Source organism: Vigna angularis, chromosome 5 (assembly GCF_016808095.1).
Source record: "Vigna angularis cultivar LongXiaoDou No.4 chromosome 5, ASM1680809v1, whole genome shotgun sequence".
NCBI classification, from domain to species: domain Eukaryota; kingdom Viridiplantae; phylum Streptophyta; class Magnoliopsida; order Fabales; family Fabaceae; genus Vigna; species Vigna angularis.
Genome location: NC_068974.1, coordinates 67,152 through 88,143, shown reverse-complemented (window position 1 = coordinate 88,143; position 20,992 = coordinate 67,152). Strand labels below are relative to the sequence as shown.

The 20,992-nt window shown below is 40.6% G+C and overlaps 1 protein-coding gene and 1 long non-coding RNA gene across 4 annotated transcripts; both read right to left on the bottom strand.

The window, feature by feature from the left end:
* Window positions 1-360: 360 nt before the first annotated feature.
* LOC128196492 (uncharacterized) lies at window positions 361-3,411 on the bottom strand. Its single transcript, XM_052877552.1, has 3 exons — window positions 2,203-3,411; window positions 638-2,160; window positions 361-523 (listed from the first exon to the last, which is right to left on the bottom strand). Exons 1-3 carry the CDS (start codon window positions 3,409-3,411, stop codon window positions 361-363), a joined length of 2,895 nt encoding a protein of 964 aa, XP_052733512.1.
* A 2,164-nt stretch (window positions 3,412-5,575) lies between these two features.
* On the bottom strand, window positions 5,576-20,907 carry LOC128196578 (uncharacterized). Of its 3 annotated transcripts, XR_008249026.1 has the most exons (4): window positions 20,519-20,907; window positions 20,322-20,415; window positions 5,761-5,827; window positions 5,576-5,654 (listed from the first exon to the last, which is right to left on the bottom strand). It is a non-coding gene; the product is annotated as an uncharacterized LOC128196578 (long non-coding RNA). The 3 variants fall into 3 exon arrangements; XR_008249025.1 differs by lacking the exons at window positions 5,576-5,654; window positions 5,761-5,827 and adding an exon at window positions 15,871-16,054; XR_008249027.1 differs by lacking the exons at window positions 5,576-5,654; window positions 5,761-5,827 and adding an exon at window positions 18,440-18,692.
* Window positions 20,908-20,992: the final 85 nt, after the last annotated feature.

Sequence of the window (20,992 nt, the reverse complement as noted above, 5' to 3'; positions counted from 1 at the left end):
TTGACAAGTTAAACAGGAAGACACAAAGCGTGCAATGTCACTCTTCATTCCCGGCCACCAGAATGATAAACGGAGGTCTTGATACATCTTAGTCATGCCAGGATGCATGCTAAGACGACTGTGATGTGCTTCTTCCAAGATGATTCGCTTCAGCTCGCCATCGTTAGGAACGCACGTCCTATCCATGTAACGCAATAGGCCGTCCGTTCCAATATTGAATTCCTTAGTCTGATCTGTGCCGAGCGTCCTCAATATCTTGGCTAATTCTTCATCCTCACGCTACTTCACTCGGATCCGGTCAAACACATCACTGGAAATTCTAAGGTTACAGCATCTAATAACGTTCACTCCTAAGTCGAACTACAACCTTAGATCTCTAAAACTTTCCACCAAGTTCAACTCCTTCACCATCATTGCCGAGACCCTTACGGCCTTCCTACTTAATGCGTCCGCCACTACATTAGCTTTTCCAGGATGATATAACAGCTCAAACTCATAATCCTTCAAGAATTCAAGCCACCTCCTTTGCCTCATATTCAACTCTTTTTGATCAAAGAGGTACTTGAGACTCTTGTGATCACTAAACACTTGAAACGTTGCTCCATACAAGCAGTGTCTCCATATTTTTAATGCAAACACGACTACTGCCAATTCCAAGTCGTGTGTGGGATAATTCTTCTCATGAATTTTCAACTGCCTTGAAGCGTACGCCACTACCTTCCTTTCCTGCATCAGCACACAGCCCAAACCTTGATACGATGCATCACAATACACTTCAAAAGGTTTGGCCGTGTCTGGAATGATCAACACAGGAGCGCTCGTTAACTTCCTCTTCAATTCCTGGAAGCTCTCCTCACAACGATCGGTCCATGCGAACGGCTGATCCTTCCTGGTGAGATAGGTAAGAGGGGCTACTATCTTAGAGAATCCCTCAATGAATTGCCTATAGTAGCCCGCGAGTCCCACAAAGCTTCTAACCTCTGTGACCGAACGCGGATTCTCCCAATCCAGCACTGCTTTCACCTTGGCTGGATCCACTGAAATACCTCCAGCAGAAACAACATGCCCCAAAAATTGAATCTCCTTCATCCAGAATTCACACTTTGAACGTTTGGCATACAACTCTTTTTCCCTCAACACGCCCAAGACAATCCTCAAGTGGTCTTCATGTTCGTCAAAGCTCTTGGAGTAAATGAGGATGTCGTCAATGAATACTACAACAAACTTATCCAGGTACGGTCTAAAAATTCTGTTCATGTAGTCCATGAAGATTGCAGGTGCGTTCGTCACTCCAAAGGGCATCACCACGTATTCATAATGACCATATCGAGACCGAAAGGCAGTCTTATGAATATCTCCCTCCTTCACTCTAATTTGATGATAGCCCGAACGTAGATCAATCTTTGAAAACACGCACGCACCTTGCAACTGGTCCAGTAGATCGTCTATCCTCGGCAGTGGATACTTGTTCTTGATGGTCAGCTTATTAAGTTGCCTATAATCAATGCAGAGCCGAGAGCTACCATCCTTCTTCTTTACCAACAACACAGGCGCTCCCCATGGTGAAGCACTCGGCCTGATGAACTTCTTATCCAACAACTCTTCAATTTGCTTCTTAAGCTCGACCAACTCGGCTGGTGCCATTCTATAAGGTTGAACCGAGATGGGTGCAGCAGTTGTCACCAGGTCGATCGTGAACTCAACCTCGCGAACGGGAGGTAGACCAGGGACTTCATCCGGAAAGACGTCCGGGAATTCATCCACTACCGTTCGTCCTCTACTACTCTCAACATTGGACGAACGCTCTACCTCGTTGCCTTCATACGTCATGATAAGGAAACAACTTGCTCCTTCCATGATGTCCTCCTTCAGCTGACCGAGAGTGATCGACAATTCTTCCTCTTCTTCATCTGGAAAGACTAACTCCTTCTTCCCACAATCAATGAGGATCCGATTGGTAGCCAACCAATCCATTCCCAAAATTACTTCTAAGTCTTGAAGGGGTAAGCAAATGAGGTTGACCTTATATCTACGCCCCTCAACTTCTATAGGACATCTTACACAAACTGTAGATGTCTTAATCCCACCAGCCGCTGGGGTTGACACCACCAAGTCGAACTGTAATTCACTCTCCACTAGCCCCAGCTTCTCAACGCACGCCTTCGAGATGAAGGAATGAGTTGCCCCCGAATCATACAATACACAGCAAGGCTTCCCATATAACATGCAAGTGCTGGTGATGAGTGTACCTGAACGAGCAGCTTCAGCACCAGTGATTGCATACACTCTTCCTGTTGCTTGCGCACGTCCACCTCTCCCTTGTTGGCCTCTTCCAGCGTTCGGCGGCCTCATTGCCGCACGTCCTCCCATATTGCACTCTTGATCTGAGTGTCCGCTCCTATTACACTTGTTGCAATATTTTCCTCCAGAGACTTGAGGACAAGCCCATCGATAGTGTGGTCCTCCACACTGATAACACGTCAAGCTCCTTGGCTGTCCAGACTGGCCAACAGTGACCACTGCTTGTGATCCGCTAGGGAATTGAGTTGGACGAACGTATGGGGACCTTCTCACGTTCGTTGTATTTCTGGCTAAAACTGGCCCCCTACTAACTTGTTGTTTCTTCTGTTGCTCGGCCTCAGCAACGTTCTTCTCCAGTACCTTTGCTCTCTCAACCATAGCAGGAAAGGATCTAATACACAAACTGGATATCAACACTTTCAAGTCGCTTCTCAATCCATTCTCGAACTTCCGGCATTGCCATTCTTCACTTGTAGCCATGGTATTAAAACGGACAAGGTGCTTGAATTTATTGGTGTATTCCGAGACGGACATACTACCCTGAATCAATTGGAGGAACTCCACCTCCTTTGCAAACCGCACACTATCCGGGAAATACTCTTCATAAAACTTAGCCCTGAAAACCTCCCAGGAAATTGGACTTTGGGCTTCGGTCAACAACATCTTCATACTTGACCACCAATGGCTAGCTTCTCCCGTCAACAAATACTCCGTGAATGCCAAACGGTTGTCATCTGGACATCTTTTGGCATCATAGATCCTTTCCATATCTCTAAGCCACTGATCTGCTTCATCCGGAAGCCCCTTTCCATTGAACTTGGCAGGGTGGTGTTGCAAGAAGCTTTCCAAACTCCATTCTGCATGGTGCGCAGTGTTGGAAGAAGAGGCTCCTGGTGTGCCTCTTGTAGCTGCAATAATCTCCATTAATTGGCGTTGTGTGGCCTCAGAATTTGCGCGCGCGGCCTCTAAGCTTTGTAAAGCAGCTGCGTTCTGCTCCATCAGGGTGGTGTTCTGCTGTTGCAGTCTCTCAATGACTGCCTCCAACATTCTAGCATTGTTGGGGGCGTCAGGCTCGTTAGGCTGAGGTGGGGGAGGAAGTCTAGGAGCCATTCGTTCTCTGGTTCATCAGAAAACGAGCGTTAGAATTGTTCAAGAGTTAAATAATTCAATAACTCATTAAACACATGACAAGCACACAACGAAAACATAGTGTACTCATAACCCTACATGTCCTTAAAAGAACAAAACTGCTCTGATACCAATAAATGTAACATCCCAATAAATAGTAATAACCATTAATTAGAACTAATCACATTTACAGAAATTGCAGTGCAGTCTTAAAGTACAGCAGCAAATAAAAACCGAACGCAACAACAGCTTGCAGGGTTCAGAATTCTATCTACATAACATCAAGTTCTGGACGAACGGTTTTACAAAACTACACAACCGAACGTCCCAAAAATATAATCTTAAACACTAACTACTACTCAGGAGCGAGCGCTCTACTGCTCAGCTTTGACCTCGACCTCAACCAGATTGGCATCCTCCAAATTTTCTTCTTCCAGCATATCTTCAAGTGGCGCCTCTCCATCTGCTCACATCCACAACGGATGATCATTGCATTGACAAGACGGACATACATAACAGTAGACAACACAAGGAATTGCAAGGGTAAGCTTAGGTAATTTAATTCATACAATCAACATCATTTAACATATGCAATAAATCATACAATTCATACAATAATATATATATCTCCAAGCATATAATAACCCATTCACTCTCATAATTGACGACCGTCCGGACTGTATGAATCCATGTAATCGCAGGCGTTCGTGCACCCGGGTGGTGTAGTAACTGGAACCATCCATCAGCTGCCACCCGAGGTTAACCCTATCAGTCCAAAGTACTCAATAGGACTAGAGTCTTCTGCCATTCCCACGCATGACCTACTCCCCTCTACATGAGGATGAGCACTCACGGAATATCAGGATGAACAGCCATCAGCGATTTTACCATGGTCATACTATACATCTTTCATATTCAAATCATAGAGACGTTCCTCCTTGAAACGCTCGTTCAAATTCCACTTTCAATAATTCATTCAAACTCCCATTCACATACATTAACCAGCTCTATTATTCACATTCTCATTCTGTGTTCCACTCTCTTAAATTAACGAACGTTTATCACTTGATAGATAGGGACGAACGTATTACAGTACACCTCATACTCGTTTCTGAACAAAAGAAACGAACCATTATCCACTGACGGACGTTCAACACTTAGATAATTTGAATGGACTGATTTTAGAAGATCTGAATAATACTTAGAAAAATTTGAGTACAATGAATTTAGGTTGAATCCAAAGGATAAATACCTTACCAAATAACTTAGATAAATAACCAAAGTATAATTAATTCAGAGGACAACACCGCCAGTCAATGACCGAACGTTAACTCATAATTTGGACGAACGCTATATACGTTCGCTCAGAAATCCATGATACGGACGAGCGTTCAGTTATAAAGCCGAACACTGCTTAGGACGAACGCTAGGTAAATGACCGAGCACTAAATCGAACGAACGCTCATTTAGAACGAACGTTCGGTATCAAACCGAACGCTAATCAGGACGAACGCTCAACCTAAGATCGAGAGTTCATTTGGACGAACGCTCAGTGTAATACTAAGCGCTACCTATGACGAACGCTGGTAAACAAAACCGAGCGTTCTAAATACACTTCAATTTATTTTCAATCGTTGGACCCGCTAAGCTGAGCCGAACGCTCAGACCTAACCATTTACACAACGGACGCTCGTTCTAAATCAGGATCCTTTCCAAATGAAAGAATTCTTATTCTAAGTTATTTTCCAGGGAAACCGAACGGTATAAGACCGTTCGATGACGAGCGTACCTTATCAAGCAGAGAACATGATATTTTCCAGATTTTTCATTTTCAATAACTTTACAGTTTTCATACGATTCATAACTCATAATTTCTCTCCACCATAAATCTCATACATTACAAAATTCATATTATCATCCCAGACCATACAGAAATTCAATCATATTCCAAATCATACGTTTCAACCTCAACATGCAGTTCAAACATTACCATTCATATACATCCAGTACAACCATGCTCGTTCATGCATACTCAAACATCAAATATTTCATACATTTCAGACATCCAGTATACTTCATGCATTTCATACACATCAAACAAGTATTAAATTAAATTACTAAAGCTTCCCTTACCTGGTTCAGTAGTGCACTTCCAAATGCTTAGGGTTTCTCTCGTGCTCTCACGGCTTTCTATCCAGAAATTCACTCAACAACTTCCACTTAATCTAATACACCAAAATCATAAACATATCAGACCTCTAACCCACGCATGCAACCAGAATTTTGGTTCGCATGAACTAAATAGACGAAGGTGCAGAGACGAGAACTTACCAGTTCCGTTCTCAGTTTTGTTCGGTTCAGAATGACGCTCACGGTGCAGGGAATGTGTCTACGGTATCTGAAATGAGATCGGAGGAGATGATGGTGAGTTATCCTAGAGAGAAGATGAAAGGTTTTTAGAGAGAAGTTGGAGAAAAGAAATGGCCAGGGTTTCGTGAGGAAGAAGGTGAATGCATGGAATGGAGTGAAGTGTTTTCAGAGAAATCATTTTCTCTTCCTCGTCAAACGTCCGTGCACTCCCGCACTGCCACCTGGTTCCCACTACAGCTTTTTAGAAGCTTCTAACGTGACAGATGGCATTCAGTGCATGCAGAGAGTGGAATTGTTCTCCTTCTCACGCGGGACGAACGTCCGTTCCCCTGATGCCACTTGTTTTCCACTATCAAATTCCAAACTTACAGTCTTGACACTTGGCAAACGCATGCAGAGTGGTGTGAGTGTGTTTTGACGTGGCAAGGTGCATTAAAAGAGTGATCAGAGAGTGGATTTGAGAGTGTTAATTAATCAGGTTCTCACAATTTTCGTTTCAAATGTCTTAATAGGTTCCTATTTTCGTCTCAAATTTGAAATAGGTCCCTGTTTTATTTGAAGTCTTAATTAGATCCTTATTTTTGTTAATTTGATGCAAATAAATTCTTTCCGTTAATTTCAGAAAACGGCATTAAGGAGTGCGTGACGTGGCGTGTGTGAATGAATTTTTTAATACTAAGATATTTTTAATGAAGTAATTATGAATGCATAGTGGTGTAATCAGCTTTTTAGAAGGGTAAAGTAGGAATAATAAAAAACTTTAAGTGCAGACCCTTATAATTGACAAATGTAATTGAGATTGGGGAAAAAATTAGGGGTAGGGTTCGTGTGAGGAACAAATTAGCTTTGGAAGTTGGAAGAAGGCTTTCATGCTTGCACCGCGAATTGGATTATGTGTGTTTTTTATTCACGGGTTGATGGAGACGAAGGAGAAAGTGGCAGTGCGATGGTGGTCAAGACGATTTAGGCTTCAACAGCGGCGACGATAATGCTTGGTGATGGTGGAGAAGATTCTGGGTTGGTTTCTGGTGGTGCGCCTCTTGTGGTTTTCTGCTTGCAGGTTGACGATGAAGACGTGAGGGAGATGGTTGCGCCATGGCGGAGGTTCGGCGAGAGACTGGCATTTATGTTCTTCTCTGGATTTTGCTTTGCAGGTCCAGTGATGTAGATGACGAACTCACAATGTTTATCACTTTGCAGGTCCACCCTCTATCGCTCGTCCAACTACCTCCCTGTTCCCGACCGTTCGGTCTGGTTGTCCTCCCTCTACCGTTCGGTCACATAGCACCGTAGAAGCTTTTGGATGTAGTTTTTTAATGTACTCTTTTGGATGTAGCTGATACACTTAAGTTTTATGCACTAGTAAAAAAGCGTATTTTAACTCGTAAACTGAACAGACCGAACGACCTCTTTGCCACTAACGTACACACTGAACAGACCGAATGACCTTAGAATATCAAATGAAGGCCGAACGCTCACAATCACTAATTCCGAAGACCGAACGCTTATGATCCAAACCTAAGAATCCAAATTAAGACCGAACACTCACAATCACTAATTCACCCAGACCAAACGACTAAGATTCAAACCTGAGAATCCCAAATTAAGGACGAACGCCTACAATCACTAATTCACCACGACCGAACGCTCAAGATTGAATCCTTAGAATACCAATTCAAGACCGAACACTAAAGATTTACCGAACGCTCAGGATCACTATCTGAGAATACCAAATTAAGCACGAACGCTTAAATCACTAATACACCAAAACCGAACGCTCAAGATTGAAACCTAAGAATACCAAATTAATACCGAACGCTTAAGATCAGTAGTACACCAAGACCGAACACTCAAGATCAAACACTATTAAACCGAACACCATTAGGACGAACGTTTTGAATATTGATCGAACAAATAGAGTACTATGTCGAACACCTACAGTACTGGATGGTACCAAAATCAAGGTTTCACATACACTAACGACTGTCGCAACTGTTCGTCAATGATGCAGTCTGAAACGTCAATGTGATTGTGACTGTGACCTCGGTTTCACATAGGTTGACCGAACGACCTCGGTTGTGCGCTGTGACTGTGACTAAAGAGACTGAACGGCCTCTCTGACACTAACGTTCGGTTTCACTTCTGCTATGAACCGAGGCAGTAACCGAACGTTCCAAGTTAATTTTGTCCATTAATATGCCTCGGTCGTCTGGGACAAAGCCAATAAGACCGTTCGGTTTCGCTTCTGCTATGAACCGAGGCAATAACCGAACGTTCCAAGTTAATTTTGTCCACTTATATGTCTCGGTCCAACCTCTTCTCTCTGCCATTTATCTTCTTCCCCCTTTCTCACTGGTTCTAGGTTCGTATTCCAATAACAAGAAAAACGAAAATAGAACATGATTTCATTCATTTTTGCTAGTTCAATACATTGTTCATCTCATTTTCATCACCTACTGCATCCTATGACAAAGAAAATGCAGAATACATTATGGATTTGTCATCCATATTGAAATTACAATAATATTAACCACATAGCAACAACAAACAGCCCCTATCAACAACTTCATCCATTTTTCCACAACCTTCACAGAATTTTTCAAATCAATCACCATATTTGCTACCCCACCCATTTCTTCTGTCTTTGACAAACACTCATGCTTTCCTTCCCACTTCAGATTCATATAACATCTTTCATTACCATCATCACAACACCATTTGAAGAAATTGCAACCACCGTTTTCATGCCCGTTCTGTAAAAAAAAATTAAAACCCAATGAATAGGACTTTGAAGTAAAACAAACAACTCATCCACGTTTCAGTTACCTTATACTTAGGGCACCCCCAAAATTGTTTCCCTCTGTTCTTAGCCGTTCCAGCTGTTCTCACCACTGTTTTCTCTCCACACAGACAAAGGGGTGACGCACCACGAAAAACGACCTTCGCCTCTCCATTCCGCCAGCCATTGGAAGTCGAAGAACATGTTGAACGTGAATTCTGCATTTGATTCTCCCTCGCGCATCCACTCGAACAGTATCCACTCTTTCCCAACTCTGAGACGACACGAGCCCTAGAATAGAAAAATCCCCAACTTGATTTTGATTTCTCCCTTCCAGAGATGTTTCAGCAAACAAAACATTAAGTTTTTCCAAATTTGCCCTCTATTTCATTAATTTTAGCATGGATTATACTATAATTACTTCATTAAAAATATCTTAATATTAAAAAATTCATTCACACACGCCACGTCACGCACTCCTTAACGTCGTTTTCTGAAATTGACGGAAAGGATTTATTTGCATCAAATTAACAAAAATAAGGATCTAATTAAGACTTCAAATAAAACAGGGACCTATTTCAAATTTGGGAGAAAATAGGGACCTATTGAGACATTAAACCTAAAAATAACCACCTCACATTACTATGCACCACCATTCAAAGTTCCAAAATTATCTTTTATATTTTAAAATATCTTACATCCCTACGAATATGTCACATCAATTAACAGAGATGGCTACATCAATTCAAATTTTTTTTAGTTTTTTATTTATTAATTTAATACTTTTTATATTTAGTTAAACGGATGTGCCATGTGACATCCCAAAAATACAGCCATAAACTATATATTAGAATAATCTCATTAATAATAATCCAGTACAGTTTTTCAACTAAAAGAACGAACGCTCAAGGACGAACGTCCTAGTAGTAGAGTTACAAAATTTAGGCCGAACGTAAATAAAACCTGACCGAACGGTTTACAAACCAAGTACCGAACGTTCAAAACTAACTAGTTATCATCTAAAATAACCGAATGCTCTAAGGTTCGGCCTTGACTTCCACGTCCACCAGATTCTCCTCTTCAATCACGTCTTCCAACAAAGCGTCTCCTTCTGCTCATATCCACACGGATGATCATTGCAATGACAGGACAGACGTACAAGGAGGAGACAACACAAGGAAAAACACAGGGTAAGCTTATGTAATTTAATTCATACATCAACACTTAAATCAAACATTCCAATCATACAAGAATATTTCAACATATATAATCATTCAAAAACTCTCATTAGACAGACCGTCCGGACTGTATGAATCTGCGTAGCTACAGGCGTTCTTGCACCCGGGTGATGTAGTAACTGTAATAATCTCATCAGCTGCCACCCGAGGTTAGCCCTATCCAAAGTACCCCTAAGGATTAGGACCTCCTGCCATTCCCACACATGACCTACCCCCTCTACGTGAGGACGAGTACTCACGGAACATCAGGATGAACTGCCAGCATTAGCATAACCACAGTCATACTTTACCAATTTCGAATATTCCATACATGAGTCGTTCCTCCTAGGAACGCTCGTTCAAAATCCACAATCATTATTTCATCTCATATACTGTTCGTTCATTATCATTCTTCACTTTAACCTCAATTTCATCTTTCATTACCATTACGTAAAATAACGAGCGTTTAGCCCTCTTCATAACGAGGATGAACGTGAAGAACTAACCGAGAGATTCTCGTTTCAGAACTAAATAAAACCGACACATCAGATTTACCGAACGTCATTTTCTACTCGAATCAGTTGAATGAACTGACTCTAGGAAGATCAAATCATTTACTCAAAGAATAATTTAAGTAGGAAGGCTCTAGGCCGAATCCAAAATAGATAAAGACCCTCAAGACGTTTAGATGACCATACCGAGAATAATTTAATTATAAAAGTCGACTGCCAGTCAATGATCGAACGCGGTACACGGAATTACTGAAATTTGGACGAACGCTTATTTCCACCCGTTTGGTAATTTAATACTAGGGCGAGCGTTCGGTATAAGACCGAGCGCCACTCATAACGAACGCTTTGGGTCGAGACCCATCGCAGATTTGTACTTATAATAGAAATAGAAATAAAGGTAATACGAGATGGTGAAGATAGAATTTAGAAATGACTAAGTGTCCAAAGGTATAGTTATAAGCTTCTCAACTCCTCACATAACACTCGGGGCATCTACGTTCGGCCGAACGCTCAAACGTAACACTAATACAAGAGGGTGTTCGTCCTCAACTAGGATTCTTTCCGAATGAAAGAATCCCTTTACCAAATCATTTTCACTGGAAAACTGAACGGTCAAAGACCGTCTAGTAACGTACGTACATAATCATAAGGGAAATTTCTTATCATAGTCAATATTATCAAATTTCAATTTTAACATATAGTCTCACCCATCTTCCATCATACCATATTCAAATAATTCATATCTTATATCATCAAATCACTGAAATCTCATACATTTTATGTATCATAACATAGCACCATCATAAATTTTCATATCCAACCAATTCAGCAAATGTTCATGCAATTCAATCACATCAACATCATGCATTATACTCATGCAGTCAAATAACGAACGTTCATACAAAACACAACATACGAATTAAATCAAATAAGCTTTCCTTACCTCTAGAATGACCAAACGTTCTCAAACGTAGAAACACAACTTCTCCACTACAGATCCTCCGCTCGTTAAACCAACTACACAAGTGATAACCCGACACTACCAGAACTACTCATTTTACAAATGGTAACCAACACCCGAACTCAAAACTGAGTTGCATGCTTGAAAACGAACGACAGAGAGCAAGGAAAGACTTACCAGCTCAGCTTCACAAACCGAACAGTTTAGCCGGAAGCTCTTGACGCCGGAATCACTTCTACGGTGGCGGAATAATGATAAGAGGAGAGAAAGTGGGTGTTTTCTCAGAGAAAAGATGAAGAGAAGGTTGAGAGAAGGAGGAGAGAATGAGGTTCTTCAAAAACGAGAAAAGAAGTTGCATGCAGAGAAAGTAGGTAAATTTTCTGAAAATCTAAGTTTTGCTTTACACCCAAAATGAACGTCCCCTCTTCAGCCGACACCTGCTTTCCACTATCGATTCGCAACTCCCCTCGGCATGACACCTGGCGTTCGTTAATGAAATGTTGCGCTCTCCGAGTGACACGCGGACTGCACTGCGCTCGTCACTCCAGACTCCATGCAGCGTGACACCTGGCATCCGTTGGTGAAGTGTCTCGCTCTACGATCGCCACGTGCGTTGTTGAGGTGTCTCGTTCTCCGGCTGCCACGCGTACTCCAGCGAACGTACGTTATTTTCCAGGGTCTTACAATTCAAAATCCTGATAAGATTAGATCTAAGGAAGAAAAAGAAGGTAGTGTGAGGAAGTGTGTGAATATGGAGGATGGGTGTTTGGCCGTGTAACATCCCAAAATACAGTAATCACCATATAATAGAATTTAATTACGTTAAACAGTTAAACAATGCAGTCTTACACTAAAATTAAGGTTCAAAACCCAAAAGGCTTAAATACAGAATTCCATACAGCAATTCAGAACTACAAGGAGTTTGGGACGAATGGTTTTACAAAATTAAATAACCGAACGTCAAAACTAAAAGCTAACATCTAATCTCTAATATGAACAGGCGTTCTAAGGCTCTGCTTTAACTTCCACCTCAACCAGGTTTTCTTCTTCAATAATGTCCTCCAAAGTAGCCTCGCCTTCTGCTCACATCCACACGGATGATCATTGCAACGACAGGACGAACGTACATAGACAACAGACAACACAAGGAAAAACGAAGGGTAAGCTTATGTAATTTAATTCATACATCAACATATAAATTAAACATTTCAATCCACACAACATATAACTTAACATATAACATCATAAGAAATATATATTACTAGACAAACCGTCCGGACTGTATGAATCTGTGTAGCTACAGGCGTCCTTGCACCCGAGTGATGTAGTAACTAGGATACACTCAACAGCTGCCACTCGAGGTTAGCCCTATCCAAAGTACCCCTAAGGACTAGGACCTCCTGCCGTTCCCACACATGACCTACCCCCTCTATGTGAGGATGAGTACTCACGGAACATCAGGATGGACTGCCAGCATTAGCATAACCACAGTCATACTTTACCAAATCCAAAATTCAATATATATGAGTCGTTCCTCCCTGGAACGCTCGTCCAAAATCCATAATAGTATAATCATTCCATATCATGTTCATCCTTTAAAATCTTGTACTTTATTCTCATTTTCATCTTTAGTTTCCAATACCTAAATTAACGAACGTTCAGCCCTCTGAAGGACGAGGACGAACGTTAAAGACGAGACCTAGAAAGACTCGTTGCCAATCAGAATAAGTCGACATATGATTATTTGACGAACATCATTGCTACTCGAATCAGTTGAATGAACTGACTCTAGAAGGATACAATCAATATTCAGAATAATTTAAGTACAAAGGCTCTAGGCCGAATCCAAATGGATAAAGATACAACCAGACGAGTAATTAACTATACTGAGGACAATTCATTTAAAGAGATCGACTGCCAGTCAATGACCGAACGCGATAATACACATTTACTTAAATATTTGGACGAACGCTATTTATGCCCGTTTGGTAATCAAAGGTAAGGACGAGCGTTCGGTATAAGACGGAACACTACTTAGGACGAACGCTAGGTGTAAGACTGAGCGATACTCATTTTAAAGTACGAGGGTATAAATATTATTATTTTATTTCAGAGACTCGGATATCGCTAGGCTGAACCGAACGCTCAAACATAGCATTTTACAGGAGGACGCTCGTTCTCGACCAGAGTTCTTTCCGAATGAAAGAATTCCATTTTAAACCGTTTACTAGAAAACCGAACGGTATAAGACCGTTCGATGACGAGCGTACATTATCAAGGTAAGCAATGTCATATTCAGATTTTTCATCTATTCTAACTCAACATTTATCACACATTTCATATCTTATAATTTTATATCAATTATCAATTCATATACTTTATAGGATTCATATTAACAATTCATACTCCACAATAATTATCCATATTCACATTCATACATATCAACCATCATCATACATATTCACTCAACATATACTTCATACATTCAGTTAATAACGGACGCTCATACAACATATAAGTATCAATTAAATTAAATAAGCTTCCCTTACCTGGATCAGTGGTGAACGTCGTAAGATTATGATTTTGTCTCGTCCAACTATGGCTTTCTACCCTCAACGATTTTCTTAAGTTCTCCAACTAAGTCTAACCAAAAGAAAACGCAGAAGAATTTAGCTTATACCCTTGCATGCAGCTGAATCTTGGTTTGCATGTAACTCAGAAACGAGCGTCTAGAGTCGAGAGACTTACCGGTTTCAAAACTTGGATCTATTCGGTTCAGATTGAAGCTCACAACTCAGAGAATGCTCCTACAGTTTTTGAATGTGAATCGGAGAAGAGAGTGGTGAGTTACAGTAGAGAGAAGATGGAAATGTTCTAGAGAGAAGAAGGAGAATTCGAAAGATCAGGGTTTTTTGAAGAAGATGAGTGCATGCAGAGAGTGACGCGGATTTCAGAAAATCAGTTTTGTTTAAAAACCAACGTCCGTTCTCCTGTTGACACCTGCATCCCACTCACTGATTTTTGAATCTTCCATTCTCGACACCTGGCGTTAGCGTAGAGGGGTTTGGGTGCGTTTTAATTACTCTGACAGAGGGTTTTGGGTTTAATAATTAAAGTTAACAGTGTGGGGTTCGGTGCCCAATTTCCAAGGTCTGACAGGCTGTGTGAATGATGATGGTCATGGGGTGAGGGGAGTCGAGACTGGATTATGGTTGAAGGTAGAGGTGTTGGAGATCCCCCTTCAGTTAGTGATGAATCAGATTTAAAGAACACAAATCCTACTGCAGCTTCCCAGGAGCTCAGACACATCCCTGAAACACATTCCTTAATCTGGGATTCTTGTCTCTTTTTTTCGTTTGTTTTTTAGACAACTTTCCAGGAAACCAGCGACACGTCCCCGGGATTTTTGTTTTTATTTCTTTTATTTTTTTTTATTTTTATTATTATATTTTTTATTAAAACGACATAAAAGACGAACGCCCCATTGCTTGGACGAACGCCTCAAAAACACCAAATTATAAACATAATCTAGAACGGCCGTTAACTATGGACACAGAAAAAAATATCAAGACCGAACGTTCAATTGAGAGAAAACATCAAGACCGAACGTTCAACTAACATGACCGAACGCTATTTGCTAAAAAAGCACTTGGTTGAATTCTATTTCGACGAACGGCAGAAGATCATGCACTACTAGGAGGAACGCTCAAACCGAATCACCACACTGTATTCAACACTATTGGGCCGACCACTGTGAGATGAAACGGTACTTGGCCGAACGCTCAAAACCGAACGCTAGTCAGCACTAGTACATCAAGACCGAACGCTCGCACCTGAGAATCTATGATCAAACATTATTAAACCTGTTACAATTGGGACGAACGTTCATAGATCAAATCTCAATGAGATTGAACGCTAACAATTATGAACAGTAAACCTGATAGGCTGAAAGGTCGAATGATGGAACGCTAGAGGCTGAGAATGGCCGAACGTCAATGAGACCAAATGACCAAACGACTGAGGACGAATTCTTTGAGGCGAGCGGCCGAACTTAAAAGAGGTCGAACGTCCGTGAGGCTGAAAGTGTGGACACGTGAGACCCTGCATGGCCGAGCGGTAGTGGCCGAATAGCCGAACGTCTCTGATTTTGTTCAATAAAGTACGAACGGTTGCATGCAGGTGGATGGAGCCGAACGTCAGAAAGATATGGAGAAGAGAAGCTCATGGTAGGGGACGAACGGTCTCGATGTTGGACGGACGGCTCGAAGGATAGAGGACGGTCTCGATGTTGGGTAGAGGGCGAACGGTCACGCTGGGTAGAGGACGAACGGCTCAGTGGTACAGCTACAGCAAAAGGCCGAACGCTCTTTTTTTCTTTTATTTGTATTTTTTTATTTATTATTTATTATTTTATTTTTTTATTTTATTTTATTTTACACTCATGATGAAAATAAAATACAACAAATGTAACATCCCAAAATACAGTAATTACCATAAATCAGAATTAATTACATTTAACAGTAAAACCAATGCAGTCTTTACATTAATAGATCAAGGTTCAAAAGCCGAACGGCTTAGATACAAAAATAACGTACGCCAAAACAGAATCAGGGATAACTAGGACGAACGGTTTCACAAAATATTTAATCGAACGTCCAAACTAAGCTAACATTTACATCCCTAATCTAACGAGCGTTCTAAGGCTCGGCTTTAACCTCCACTTCAACCAGATTTGCATCTTCCAAATTTTCTTCTTCCAGCATTTCTTCAAGAGACGCACCACCATCTGCTCACATCCACACGGATGATCATTGCAATGACAGGACGAACGTACAACAGTGGACAACACAAGGAAAACGAAAGGGTAAGCTTATATAATTTAAGTTATACATCAACACATACAATAAACATATCATTCCACACAATCATATAGTTCGTCATATAACATCATGTAACATCTACACACACACACACACACACACATATATATATATATATATATATATATATATATATATATATATATATATATAAGTAAGACGACCGTCCAGACTGTATGATCTGTGTAGTTACAAGCGTCCTTGCACCCAAGTGGTGTGGTAACTGATACACTCAACAGATGCCACTCGAGGTTAGTCCGTTCTTACGTCGCCCATGTTAACTTATGGACTAAGGACCTCCTGCCGTTCCCACACATGAACTACCCTCTTCTACGTGAAGAAGAGTATCACGGAACATCAGGATGGACAGCGAGTCTTAACTTATCCACAGTCATACTTTACCAAATTTAATATTTAACATATCTGAGACGTTCCTCCTTGGAACGCTCGTCCAAAAGACATCATCATAAAATCATTCAATATAGTGTTCGCACTGTAATTTATTATAATTTATCTTCATTCTCATCTTTAACTTTAAGAGTACAAAAGGACGAACGTTCAGTCCTTTGAAGAATTAGGACGAACGTCCAAATAAAGTACTGGATGGACGAACGTGACCATCTGGTTGGTCCGTTAAATGAACTGACTCAATTGAAGGTGTACTGATACTTAGAAAAATTTCGTGATAAAGACTTGGACCAGATCTAATGTAAAACGGAGGGTCAAAAATACTTAGAATTATCTTTGAAGAAGTTTGCATACGGAAACCGATGCCAGAAATTGAACGAACGTAAAGAAGATGAATATTTTAGAAATTGAACGAACGCTAGTTTATCCAAGGGTTTATTCAATAATACGAGCGCTTGGTATGTGACCGAGCACCGATTATGACGAGCGCTAGGTAGATGACCGAGCATCAATTATGACGAACGCTTGGTGTAAGACCGAGCGCTCTCTATGACGAACGTTCGGTGTAAGACTGAACGATATTTAGGACGAACGTTCGGTATAAGACCGAACGATATTTAGGACGAACGTTCGGTATAAGACCGAACGATATTTAGGACGAACGTTCGGTATAAGACCGAACGTTACTTAATTCAATATTATTAAATTTAAGGCGTACGACAACTCTATGTTGAGCCGAACGCTCAAACATAGTAATTCAAATGAAGACGCTCGTTCTCAAACCGAACTCTTCCCAAATGAAAGAATTCAACTCTAAGTCTTTTCAGGGAAACCGAACGGTATAAGACCATTCGATAACGATCGTAATTTATCATAGAGAATTTATCAGATCCAGATTTTCAACTATCTTAACTTTGACATTATTCATACGATTCAAATTCTATAAATTCATATCCACATTAATTTTCATACTTTATAACATTAATTCATATCATCAAATCCAACTATATACTACTCATCCATCTTTCATACGTATCCAATTCAACATGCATTTCAACCAACAGAAATCATATTCATACAGCACAACAGGGTTCGTTCATGCAGATCCAAATTAGCACATATACATATATTTCATACAGACGACCCATATCATGCCTTCATATAATCAGACAAGTATAAATTAAATTTATAAGCTTCCCTTACCCGGATTTGTAAGCAACTTTATCCTAAGTGCAAGATTGGTGGCTTCGTCCAACTAACGTTTTGCTATCCTCAATATCACTTTACTCTTCCAAAACAAATCTAGCCACAATAAAATCAAAGAACTTAGACTACACTCTTGCATGCAGTCAAAACGTAGTTTCTCAAGAAACCCTAGAACGAACTACTAAAGGGGACTTACCAGTTTCAGTCTTTGAAACTGTTCGGTCCAGTTGGTAGCTTACAGCTGAGCGAACGTTCCTACGGTGCTGCAAGTTGATCGGAGGAAAAACTTGGTGAGTTACAGTAGAGAGAAGTTTGGGGGGTTCTAGAGAGAAGCGGGAGAAAATGAAAGGGCTCTGAGGAAGAAGATGAGTGGTGCAGGTGAGTGGAAGGGTTTTCGAAAAATCATTTTTGTTCCTTCCAATTCCAGACGAACGAGCGTCTCGTGTGCTGACACCTGCACTCCCACTTCTGATTTCAGAAGTTTCCAACTCGACACATGGTGCCCGTGCATGCAACGTTTGGTGCGTTTTAATTACCAGGCATAGTGACGTGGCGTGCTGTAACATCCCAAAATACAGTAGTTACCATAATTCAGAATTAATTACAATTAACAGTAACATAAACAGTCTTTGCATTAAATCAGGATTAAAAGCCGAACGGCATCAGTACAAAAGAACGCGCATAACGCATACAAGGGAAAACCTGGAACGAACGTTCTTTGATATATAAAACAACGTACGTCAAAATAGAGGAATATAAGATTAAGACGAACGGCCTAACAAAATACTTGGCCGAACGTTCAAACTACACTAACATTTACAGTCCTGATCTAACGAGCACTCTAAGGCTCTGCCTTTACTTCAACTTCCACCAGATTAGCTTCATCCAAATTTTCTTCTTCCAGCATTTGTTCAAGGGATGCACCACCATCTGCTCACACCCACGACGGATGATCATTGCATTTTGACAAGACGAAAGTACATGGACAGTAGACAACACAATGGAAATGCAAGGGTAAGCTTATAATATTTAATTTATACAATCAACACATACATTTACATTTCAATTCACACATACGACATGTAACTTATCAAATAACAATCATAGAAATACGTATATAAGACAGACCGTCCGGACTGTATGAACCATGTAGTTACAAGCGTCCTTGCACCCGAGTGGTGTAGTAACTGATCTAATCTCACAGCTGCCACTCGAGGTTAACCCTATCTGTCCAAAGTACTCAAGAGGACTAGGGCCTCCTTCCATTCCCACGCATGAATACCCCCTTCTACTTGAAGAGGCGTATCACGGAATATCAGGATGGACCGCGAGGCTTAACTTATCCAGGTTCATACTTTACCAAATTTCACATTTAACACATCTGAGACGTTCCTCCTTGGAACGCTCGTTCAAATTTCCACAATCGTATAATCAGTTAATACAGTATTCGAACACATTGACATTTCATGTTTATAATATTTCCATTCTTTGTTCCACTCTCTGAAAAAGACGGACGTTCAACTTTCTGAAGGAAGAGGACGTACGTTAAAACCGGATTTAAAAGAACTTCTTAAAATCTCAAAGACTTCAGAATCAAAAGATCAACTCCAGAATATTTTTAAATACTAAGAAGTCAGATTATCTCAATTTAGATGAATAGACATTAAAGAGAATACTTGAATATATAAGGAACTTTGTATTCGGAAGGAACAGGCTACCAGTCAAAGACCGGACGCGCAAAATATAAAATTTTCAAATGTTTGGACGAACGATATTTACGTTTGGTAAGGAATTAAAGAAAATGACGAACGTTCGGTTTAAGACCGAACTCTTTATTAAAGCGAACGCTCGGTATATGACCGAGCACAAATCATGACGAACGCTTGGCAAAAGGCCGAGCGCTCTTTAGGACGAACGCTCAATATGGAACCGAGCGCTCTTTAGGACGAACGCTCAATATGGAATAGAGCGCTCTTTAGGACGAACGCTCAGTATAAGACCGAGCGTTACTTATTTATAAAGTTTCAAATATTTATAAACATCTAAGCTGCACGAACGCTCAGACATTCAATTGGGGACGCTCGTTCACGAGCAGAATTCTTTCCAAATGAAGGAATCCCATTCTAGTTATTTTAAGGAAAACCGAGCGGTCTATGACCGTACGATGACGAGCGTCATTTATCAAAGGGAAGATTTAAAGTTTCAGATTTTTCAACCTTAACAGAATTTTCCAGATTTCAAATTTATAAACTTTATAACTTTCATTCCAGATTTAATTCACCTTAAATATCATCATCATATAGATCTCAACATTTTAATCATTCCAACTATACAATAACCATACTCCATTCATACGTAACCAAATCAACATGCATTTCAATCAAAATCAACACATATATAATACATACAAACAGTGCTTGTTCATGACAGATCAACCAAAACCAGAAATCATATCAGATATCAGTAATCTTCCATAACAGCTCAAACTTCAGATTTATCATACATGCAAATCAGAACATATAACATACAGTATAAATTAAACATATAAGCTTCCCTTACCTGGTCTAGCAGTGAACTCCCTACGCGAACGTTTGTTAACTTGTCCAAACAAAATTTCCTACCCGCAACGTGATTCTCAAGTGTTTCACTAACTCTAACCAAAAAGAACGAAGGAGAACTTAGTGTATATTCTAACATGCAGCTGCATCAAGTTCGCATGCAACTCAGAAAAGGGTTTCTAGGGTTTGAAAGCTTACCGGATGCAGAATTCTAATATGTTCGGTTCCAGTGAAAGCTCACGACGCCGTGAACGTTCCTACGGTTTCAGAAAGTTGATTGGAGTTGAAAGAAATGAGTAATGGTAGAGAGAAGATGAAGGTTCTTAGAGAGAAGTTGGAGAAAAATGGAGGTTTTAGGTTCTGGGGAAGACGAAGTGTGCGTGCAAGTGAGAGAGAGAGTTTCTCAAAACTCAGATTTTGTGGATTTCCACGTCAAAACGGACGAGCGTCTCCCAGCCTGCCACCTGCACACCAAACCCTGCTTTGGAAGCTTCTCCCGCGACACGTGGCGTGCTTGCATGCAAAGATTGGTGCGTTTTTAATATTTTCAGAGAAATGATTTTTGGCTCAGCTTTCCGTGCACAACAGAGATGAAATCAGAGTTGCGAGTGGGTTTTACACAGAATTATTATTGCTAATTATAGAGGGTTTTACACGTGCGTATTTAATGGT

Bases quoted from the DNA above. Each gene is read 5' to 3' on its own strand.
- LOC128196492 (XM_052877552.1), bottom strand. From the start codon at position 3,411: ATGGCTCCTAGACTTCCTCCCCCACCTCAGCCTAACGAGCCTGACGCC. The intron at 2,161-2,202 runs GTATTGTATGAT...TTCATCTCGAAG, and splicing joins TATATGGGAAGCCTTGCTGT to GCGTGCGTTGAGAAGCTGGG. The intron at 524-637 runs GTTTGCATTAAA...TATGAGGCAAAG, and splicing joins TTGGAATTGGCAGTAGTCGT to GAGGTGGCTTGAATTCTTGA.